At 40.1% G+C, this 10,497-nt stretch overlaps 1 protein-coding gene across 1 annotated transcript in view; it reads left to right on the forward strand.

The window, feature by feature from the left end:
* Positions 1 to 10,078, forward strand: part of LOC137982722 (WD repeat-containing protein 44-like) — an 18,915-nt gene extending 8,837 nt beyond the window's left edge. Inside the window, exons 11-22 of the mRNA XM_068829860.1 lie at positions 36 to 62; positions 684 to 750; positions 919 to 1,043; positions 1,316 to 1,426; positions 1,811 to 1,851; positions 1,968 to 2,049; positions 2,557 to 2,656; positions 3,307 to 3,401; positions 3,542 to 3,643; positions 5,309 to 5,424; positions 6,558 to 6,676; positions 8,437 to 10,078. Coding sequence (XP_068685961.1) covers positions 36 to 62; positions 684 to 750; positions 919 to 1,043; positions 1,316 to 1,426; positions 1,811 to 1,851; positions 1,968 to 2,049; positions 2,557 to 2,656; positions 3,307 to 3,401; positions 3,542 to 3,643; positions 5,309 to 5,424; positions 6,558 to 6,676; positions 8,437 to 8,582 — 1,131 coding nt within the window. The 3' untranslated portion in view covers positions 8,583 to 10,078. The remainder of the gene's footprint in view (positions 1 to 35; positions 63 to 683; positions 751 to 918; positions 1,044 to 1,315; positions 1,427 to 1,810; positions 1,852 to 1,967; positions 2,050 to 2,556; positions 2,657 to 3,306; positions 3,402 to 3,541; positions 3,644 to 5,308; positions 5,425 to 6,557; positions 6,677 to 8,436) is intronic.
* Positions 10,079 to 10,497: the final 419 nt, after the last annotated feature.

Below are 10,497 nucleotides of genomic sequence, written 5' to 3' on the forward strand. Positions count from 1 at the left end.
ATCTCATCATGTTTTTCCCTGGTTTTGGGTTGCAGGCCACTGCTGGTCAAGACCACATGGTGGTAAGTTGAAAAGAATTAAGATTGTTTCAGTTCATTTAATTATAGTTTAGTGGTTTAGAGATTTATAAGAGCAGGAGAGTGTAAGAGAGCTTATGTTATTTAATTACAAACAATTCCCTCAGGGGCAACAGCTTGATGTCCTTGCCCATATTATATGATAATCCAAGCTGAGCACAAAGCAAATATGACCTTAATTAACAGTTTTTCAGGGATATTGGGCGCATTAATTTTGATCCAAAAATCTCCCTCATGGTCTTGCTGTGGTCAATCAATTTGTTGTGCTTTGTTAATTAATGCACCTGGTGCTTAAAGGCCCTCCTTCACCCAAAAGTCATTGCAGTCGTTTCTTTTTGTTTTTCAAATGATGACTTGTCTAAATATGTGATGTGATTGGCTAAAGGCACTCAGGCGAATCACCCGGGAAACAACATGTCAGATATTTAGGTAATTTCATGTTACACGAAATTCGGTCACAGTGCGCAATGACTTTTGGGCGAATGTGGGCCTTTAATTACATACTCATTGCACTATGTGTTTTTGCCGCAGCAGTTGTGCAGAATTCATGCTGTACTTTGTCAAGTCAAAATTCAGAATGCTTTTTTGCTTTGTTTAACAATCTAGAGAGTATGGGTGCTAAAAGAATCCCAGACTTACTTTGAAGACATGAGAGCAAAATATTCTAAAGCAGGTAAGACCTATTTTAAGGGAAATAAAAGCAAGTTTTCCTTGGAAATTTTGTTTTAGCCTATTGACTCCTGAAGAATCCTCCATTGACAAGTAAATTCACCTGGTGTTAGACAGAATAAATCTGTCAAGTTTTACTCCAAGGGGTCAAGAAAATACTATTTTTTTAAAGGTGAGGATTCATCATCAAATCTTGAGGAAAATGAGAAAGATGTAGAAATGGAGGAGACATTAAAGTCAAGTGAAGAAACCAGTGGAGATGTAGAGGAAGGAAAAACAGGGAAAGAGGAAAACGAGGTCAGTACCCTACCTCCCTTCACACTAACCATGAGGCCACCATGCCTCACTTGTGCTTACTTTCAAATCCATATACTGTAACATTCAGATATTTCACACACCCGTGTTGTTACCAGACTCTATTGATTTTGTGGCTAAGTTATTAAGATTCAGGTTTTTATCTTTTTTCTTTGCATTATTTTTGTTTCATCAACTGATTCTTGTTTACTTCTCCACAAAAAAAAATAGACCTGCCTACATTTTTTAATGCTTCGTGTGTATTTCTGTTTCAGGAACATCCAGCAGAGCCCACTGTCGAGGAGGACCTGGGCCCATACATGAAAACTCCACTGTGTACTTACTGTGGGCACACTGGTGACGTCCTTGATCTCTCATGGTCCAAGGTATCAGTGTCTAGTAGAAGGAGTTTCAACCGAGTTTCCTAAAACCAAAACCAAAGTAATTACTTTGACCAATCGTAAAGGACGGAGACAATCCAGTAAACCAATCAAAACTCGAAGTAGTTACACATAGCCGACACAAAGCGCGGGAAAATGTCCACGTGTGAGCCACGATTGGTTTTGGTTTTACTTCTGATTGGTTGGAAAAGTGGTGCGAGAACTTTGAACCAATCACTCAGTGAAGTATTGCAAAATCAAAGCAATTTGGTAATATTACTTTCAACAGTCAATTGAAAACCGCTCTGTGATACAGTCCATGAGAGTGACAAACCTTACAACATTGAATTTCTGTACTGAAACAACTCATGTCTGTTTGTTTTTTTGCAGAATTACTTTTTGCTGTCTTCTTCAATGGATAAGACAGTGAGGTAGCTATTACTAAAATATTAATGTCCATTTCTTTGGGAGCTTAATCACCCCCTAATCATCAAAAAAATCTTATTTGACAATGATTCACATACTTTTTATTGTTATTACTTTGCAGATTGTGGCACATTTCTAGATCTGAATGTCTTTGCTGTTTTCAGCATATCGATTTTGTCACAGCTATATGTTTTCATCCCAGGGTAAGGCTTCACTTTAGGTTTTAATTAAGTTGCAGAAGGAGTTTTCTGCAGGGGAGCTCTCTACAGGGATTGACTTCAGAAAACTGTTTATGCAGGGCATTTACTCCTGGATATTGACTTACAGTATGAGTCATAAGATGGCAAGAAACCGTGAAAAATATATGCTGCCTTGGCCTTGAACCTGGTTTATCGGTAAACCATCTTCAAACAACTTGGCCCACCTGGTCCAAGCATGTGCTTTCTGATATCTCGGAGTTCCCAGTGCAATATTAGCAATTGGTTAAGTCTGATTTGAAGAATACTTCAATGTGCAACCCCAGGAGAAAGTAATTAAGCAGAATATACCATGCAAGAACTTGTTGGCAAAGTAGAGTACTAATAATAATTTGTTATTATTGTGGTAAGGATCTGAGCCAATCATAGAGAGACAAACGTTTGCAAAAAAATAATTGTACTTACCACTGAAGACAGTTTTCCCTTACCTGTGCATTTATGTTTGTGGTGTAGGATGACCGTTACTTCTTAAGTGGATCACTTGATGGTAAAATTAGATTATGGAATATTCCTGACAAGAAGGTCGCACTGTGGAATGAAGTAGAAGGAACAGGTAAGTAGCCTAACTATCCGCTAGAAGTGTCAGTTCTCCTGGTTATAAACACCTCATTACTTAACAAATTTTACTTTTCTTTTCTTTCTTTTCTTGATTTAATTTTTTTTTGTGCTACTTTTGGAGTCTAAAAAGAGGTTTGGTTTTAAAAACTTTGGTTATGAAAGTTAACGCTATAAAACGACATATTTGTGAGCTATGACGTATCTTCGCTGTTTACAAATGCCCCAGTGGATGAAACTATTGATATCCTAGTCGAACGGGCTTTAAACGATGATTGGTTCAACAAGACCCATGGCACCAATCAGCCGTCGCAGCTGAGGGAAATATTACAAGTAGCAGTCAAGAATCAACTGTTTCAGTTTGATGGCAATTTATATGAGCAAGTGGACGGTGTGGCTGTGGGTTCGCCCCTTGGCCCATTCATGGCAAACACATTCATGAGCTCAATTGAAGCGAATTTCCTCCAAAGCCTTGTCAAGATCGTAGTTTTAGAAAGATTTCATAGCGTCTACTTCGTATTTATGATTCTTCTCCTAATTGAAAGGCTTCTCAGAGATGCATGACGGCCCTCCCAAATGAATAACGCAAATTCTCATTGTCTTATGTTTGATAACCATTTTTTTTGTATTCCTTTCTACTACGTACAGGAAGCAATCTTATTACTGCAGCTAATTTTTGTTTAAACGGAAAATTTGCTGCGGTAGGCACTTATGACGGACGCTGCATCTTCTATGAAACCGAGGTAATCCAGATAGCCACACCAGTTTCAACGTTAAATATTGTTGATTTGCAAGTCATTCTGGATCTGTTAGATTTTCTTGGACCTCAATCTCTGCCATGTGGTTTCTTCCAACCTTACCCTTCCTCTGTTGTCGTTTTTAGAGACTAAAATATCACACCCAGTGGCAGGTGCGAGCTTTGAGGAACAAGAAGGCTCGTGGTCGCAAGATAAGTGGTATTGAACCCATGCCTGGAGAAGATAAGGTAGGTATTTGGTTGGCAGGAGCCCGTAAGATGGAGATTACGATTTAAATCTTTCTTCTGACAAAACATTTTTTGAAACCGTCACTCTCACTAATTAATGTATTATGGCCGATGATGTCACAGGTGGGTAAATCCACCTTTGAATTAACACGGGCCGAGCGAAAAGCCATTTGTAAAACTTCAACCCGCCTTTATTGAAGAACAAGTCTTTTAACATGTTTTCATGGAAACAAAAAGCGGAATAAGATACAGAGGGAATTGTGGCACCCAAACAATTTCGGAACTTTCGACAAACGGATTGCAAGATAGGGATACTGGTTGTTTTTTTGGGCTTCTGAGTTGGGCAAAGGGCGTGCAATTACTCAGAACGCTTTCCATTTGACAGAACCGACCGGCCAGACAGGGCATTTGGAAGGACTAACTCTACCACGCCTTAAATTAACACACTTCGGGGATGATATATACTCCTTGAATTGACAAATATGTCGTCTACATAGACCGTATTCATAAATAGCGGTCAAGAAATTATTCTTTTGTCTTTGTGCTAATTATCCTAATTAGCCTCCCTTTGGAACAAAAATATTCTTTTGAATTTTGCTCTTGTTTACGAGGCTAGTTAGGATGATTAGCACAAAGACAAAAGATGGATTACTTCGCCGCCATTTATGAATACGGTCTATAGCGCAAGCTAATTTAGGCCCCGACTTTCCAACAGTTGGCAGTTAGTATAATACAGTGACGTCATAGACATAAGATACAATTTTTGAAGAACTGTGAGACGCCACTGGGTAAATATCTTCCTTTGATTTGAATTAACGTTTGCCTTTCACTTACAACACCACTCTGTAATTTAGATTTTGAACGTCTGCACTCCCTGCAATGATTGTTTAATAAAAAGGAGGTCGTTTAAAATCGTGGATAATCTTCTATTAACAATACACCTCCTCCAGAAGAATGCCGCGGGAGCAATTACAGTATCATGCAAGTTTTCCTCCAAATTGTTACATTTTCGTTGCAAACTGACGGGTCTGGGGCCCGTTTCTCGAAAGTCTCGAAAATTTTTCGGGTCCGAAAAGCCATTTGCGAAACTGCCAACCGCTTGTTTTAGAAAGCCGATCTTTTAACATGTTTTCAAGGTGACAAAAAGAAAAATGACTGTGAAGTTTGACGACTTAAATCGTCTCCGTTCTTGAATTACAAACGGAATTGTGACACCCGAAAATGGCCCGTAAAGGTTCGGGACTTTCGAGAAACGGGCCCCAGGCCGGCCAGTTCTGACAAAAGGAAAACGCCCTCAGTTCCAGTGTGTTTTCCGTGGCATATAACTTCACAACTGACCCATAATTTGCTGTTCACGTCATCGTCGTCGTCGTCGTCGAAATCCTCATCAATGTCTTTATTCTCGCCATCACCTTCATCTCATTATCACCGTCGCCGTCACCGTCATGCATGATCTTTATTTCCGTCATCGTATGGTCATCATTTTTTTTAATTAACACGTCCAAGTCATTGCATTTCCCATGAACTAACGTTTTTTACTTTTAGCGAAACGTTCAGTAATAGTGAACCCATGGGCATTTCATGCTGGCACCCCGATAAATGATCGCATTGTCATTATGCGATTTCGACAGACAACCTAATAATGCTGTTTTTTTCCTTTCATAGGTTCTAATCACATCGAATGATTCTCGAATAAGGCTCTATGATCTCAAGGACAACTCGCTTTACTGCAAGTATAAGGGATGTGTTAACTCCAGTAGCCAGATCAAAGCAAGCTTCAGGTGCGTGCGACCCACAGTATGATGGAGAAACTGTTGTCATGCTACTAATAAGATATGCCTCTCTTTTTTATCGCGATTATATTATTTTTGGCCACATGGTCTAAGCGGGAAATTGTGACGTCACGACGGTATCACCAATACTGGAGCCAATATTGGAGTGTGAGGCCAAAAATGGCCGTTGAGGAACAAGGCATACGTCACTACTTAATTTATTTCTACCATCAGTCCTTTGGAGGAGAAAAGACGTAGCCCATTCCCGAGTTGCTTTTTGCCTCGGTTTCAAAGCGAGTCCTGGTGCACAACCATTCAGATGGAAATGAGTGGTGTATTTTCATACAAATCAAATTCAATATTATTTGAAGGGATTAGCACGAAGACTCGTTTTGAACCAGAGACAAACATGCAGCAACATCAGTTAATGGCAGATTTTGAGGCGTGGAACGCTCTCATAGTTTCAGGTTAGCCCCATTAAAGCTGTGCTTATTTCCATAGTTTTGCAGAATGCTTGAAAAATGAAAACCTGCTGTGCTCATTTGTTCGACTCCGTTAATCCTCAACCTCTTTTGCTGTTCGACCCATCCAAAAGTTAAGCAATAGGGGACTTTTTCCTTGTTTACATAGCCACATCTAAACACGAGGGGGAGTTGAGAGAATTCGAGACAGTTATGCAAACCCTCGACTGCGTCTTGGGTTTGTATAACTGTCGAGAATTCTCTCAACTGCCCAAGTATTTAGATGACGCTATGTAAACACGGGAAAAAGTCCTCTGTTGCTTTCATAAAATACTGATTTCTCAAAAATAATTCCACAAATGAAAGAAAATGATGGTGGTTTTTTTTGCTTCTTGATTGAAAGAGATGTTCTTGATACACGCTCATATTTCCTACCAGTCATTTAAAACGCGTGTCTGACAACACATAACCAATCCACATTTGCGTGATGTCACGGCCGTGTTTACTCATCCAAACACAGCTATTAACCGATGAGAGTGCGCGTACTATCCTAATTATTTTATAATTTTAAATTCGTACTAGTCCATGACGTGTTTGGATTACAGCAAGTGAGCGATAAAGATTTGTTGTCCGTGCTCTTGTTGTCAAATGATTTGATTTCCTCATTGTTTGTCTTTGTAGTCATGACGGTCAATATGTGATTAGCGGTTCGGAGGATCATTTCGTGTACATTTGGAGAACTCAGCACGGATTCCCATCTTCTAGACGAGACAAAAACGAGTTTTACGAGAGTTTTTCTGGTAAGATCAACTATACACCGACTGAACAGATTGCACCGAATACAATCTGACCACGCGCACGTGGCCAAGGAGCAATCCGCTTTCAACTGATTGTCGTATAAAGCTATTACTTCGACCAATCACAGCAGGTGCAAACAGCGCAATGAACCAATCCAAATTCGTAGCAATTCCAAGTAACTTGGTCAAAGCGCGGGAAAGAAAACCGCGTGGAAAGTCGCGATTGGTTTTTGGTTTTCCTTTTCATTGGTTGATAAACTGGCGCGAGATTTTTAAACCAATCACTATGACCAAGCTTAGCAATTGCAATCGCGTAAAATTACTTTTGACAGTCATTTGAAAACTGCCCTATTAAGGAAATTGCTTTTACCTGAAACGGCAGGCTGTTGCGACTTGTTACAAAAATTCTCTTATTCCAGCGGATGCTCGATACCAATCAATCAATCAATCAATCAACTTTATTTAAAACACGGTAAATGGCTTAGCAAGCTGGTTTTCAGACATGCCGTGTAAGAATTACAAAATATAAGTGCTAAAAAATTACAAGAATTACAAGATATAAATGTTAAAACGACTAATGAACTAGGTATAACTTAGCGCGAAATATTATTTAATGTCAAAGAAATTTAAACAATAGTAATAATTAGTAACAAACATAATTTACTAATAATTTACTTATACCTCGAGCTAACAAGCCAAAAATGTTCTGAAATCAGACAAGTTTCTTTAATTTTTGGCAAAAAGAAAATTCCAGTCTGAGGTTTGCCGTTTGGTGAATCTCTCCGATGACTGAAGCTGATTTTCCCGAAGTTGTCCAAACGCAAGTCGATAGTAACCTTTTCATTGGGCTACAGCTTCGAATACAAGTTTTCCATTCGAAGCATGAGCTCTTGAATCTGAACCTCCAAACTCAATGCGCATTCTGGAATGGAAATAGAAATGGAAGTGGACTTTGTTTGTCCACGGAAAACCTTAAGAGCGCTCAGAAACTCGTTCAACATGTGTCCGTGCATTCTGGATCGAATTGAAATTTGGCATCGTTGGTTTTTGAGGATAGAGGGGGGGGGGGGGGAACCGGAGTACCCGGAGAAAAACCTCTTGCGGAGAAAAAACTCTCGGACCAAGGAGAGAACCAACAACAAACTCAAGGAGCAAGGAGTGGCACTGGCACAGTCGGTCAGTGCGCGGCCTTGGTGCAAGAGGTCGCGAGTTCGATCCCCGGATCTCACATCCTTGTTTCGACTTCTTTCCTTTCAGTGTAGCTTAAGTAGCTTTAAATACCCTTAAAACGGAGCACTGATGGAAAGAGGGGGTAAAATGAGCGCACCGTCGGCTTCCTGGGAGAATACCCTCGCTCTAGAGAGTAAAGGAATCACCTTTAAAAAAAGGTGTACCTTTACCAACCCATGCACATATAGCGCCAAGTCTAGGAATCGAACCCCGGGCCACGTTGGTGGAAGACGAGTGCTCTCACCACTGCGCCACCCCTGCTCCCCAAAAGAAACACTGGTGCTTCAATCTAAAATTTCGTAGTATCATTCAAAACAGTCCCTCCAAAGACTACACTCACTCTAACGGTCTTGCTTTGTTAAGTGTGAATCAATAACTCTTGCCACTAAGCTTCAAAGCGACTGAGTACAGTTTACATGTGGTCCGTACAGAAGACCTGCGAAAACTGATTCAAAGTGCATCCTTAAATGGACACCATTTTTTTATCTGTTGTTTAATTCCCATTGTTTCTCTTTTTTTTATTTCTTTACAAGCTCACGCAGTTGTAGTGACTGCAGCGATGTTTGCTCCAGTACCTTGGTTAATTATTCCACCAGACTCAAGCTGTCAACCTTTCACCACTGAAGTGCTGGTAACTGCTGACTGGAGTGGCGCCATCAAGCTGTTTGTTAACAGATAACATTGGTCTGTCTGTGCTTACCTTCGTTTGAACACCAATCACGGCCTTTGATAACATGGCTTGGAAGACGAGGCACAGCTTTCACCGTTTCATTCCCATTCGCGTCGAGGCAAATGACTAAATAGTGTAATCGAGATGCTTTTGACATTCTTTTATTGGAAACAACTGTCAGGCAAAAAAGTACTGCAGGAAAGTGCTTTTGATTAGCCATCATCAATTTGCTTCCTCTCGTGGCTGGTCCTTAGAGGAAATGGCGCAAAATACTGTTAAATTTAATCTACCTGAGTTCACTGCCCTTGTGATCTTCCGCTGCTCAGTCTTGTTGACCCAGAGGGCTGCTGTGTCGGTGTAGCCTCTATATACCTTGCTTCATAGAATGCCTTTTAAGCGAGCTAGTCTCGTCTGCAGGTCCAACGCGTAGAATGCTGGCATTTTTAGCGTTGAAGTTCATCCGAAGCACGCCATGTACCGCGCCGAATCAATTAGAACACCTAACTTGATCAAGAGCAGTTTTATTAAACAAGGCGAGGCGTTAGTGGGAAGAAATAATATCTACGTTAAGCTTGAATTTGCTCATCACCCAAGATAGTGCCCAATCGTCGTACAAAAATGAGGAGGGACCCTGTAAAATATTCTCCCCATAGCAGCGGAGAGTGACTTAGAAACCACATTTATACAAAGCTTGGCATTATTATGAAGCGTCTTTGCGTTTTATTGGAGGTTTTGTTTTTGTTCGAACGACAAACGATACTACTTTAATAGTACTGTACTTCAGCACGATGAGCAATCAAAACCTATTCCACTTAACAATAGGAAACTTCTGCAAAGAACAGCGAGGTCACTAAAGACCGAGTTTTACATGAAGTGCAAAAATGAGTTCTGCACGTGCTTACATGATTAATTATTAATTATTATACATTATTAATAATGTATTGGAGGTATTACTCCTACAGAATCGTTCCTCGTTCAAGCACCAAGTGTAAATCAGCAGTTAATCATGTAATTTAGGCTAGCAACTCTTAAAGGGAACCTCCACCAAAACAACAAAATAATTTTAAACCACAGAACATAATGTTTACAATTAAAATTGTTCAAACTTTTCCCAATGAAATCGTTTATATTCGAGAAAAATGAATTTCAAAAACGCTTGTTTTGGCTTTCAAACTGCCTGGGCGCCGCCATCTTGAATAATTGTGACGTATCGTGGTTTGCCCTATTGTTTCAGAACAAACGCTCTTTTTGTCAGACCAATATAGCAACAACGACACGTCACAATTATTCAAGATGGCGGCGCCCGGTAAATTTGAAAGCCAAAACAAGCGTTTTTGAAATTGACTTTCTTCGAATTCAAACGGTTTTATTGGAAAAAGTTTGAACAATTTTAATTGTAAACATTATGTTCTGTGGCTTAAAGTTATTTTGTTGTTTTAGTGAAGGCACTCTTTAAAAAAGGAAAGACTTGCGTAGTTAATGAAGTCGTTTTGACGACGAACATGGCATAACCACCTTAGTTTAAATGGTCTCGAAGTACTTGTTTAAACAGATTCGCCCTTGTCACACGGCGGCTATTTTGTCCCGGGAGATCAAAAAAAGCTCTGTTTTACCACGCCAAGCCTCACCCCCATGGTTTCCACTGCGAGGCTCGGGACAATATGGCCGCCGTGTGACAAGGGCGAATTGGATCATTTCCAAGACCAACAGTATGGCCTCTTTTTCAAAGCAAGTTCAAGCGCGGAAAGTTTATGGAAATTAAAAGGCGGCAATTAATTAAAGGGATGGGTGGGTCCCTTAAAAGAGTAGCGAATGGTACAATATAGAGGTAGTCACTTTTTTCATTATATTACTGCAGTATGGTATTTGAATGGGGATTGTTCGCTCATTTGCCTTAACTGCTGAGGAAGTCATAGCCTGGAAA

Source organism: Montipora foliosa, chromosome 13, assembly GCF_036669935.1.
Source record: "Montipora foliosa isolate CH-2021 chromosome 13, ASM3666993v2, whole genome shotgun sequence".
Lineage (NCBI taxonomy): Eukaryota > Metazoa > Cnidaria > Anthozoa > Scleractinia > Acroporidae > Montipora > Montipora foliosa.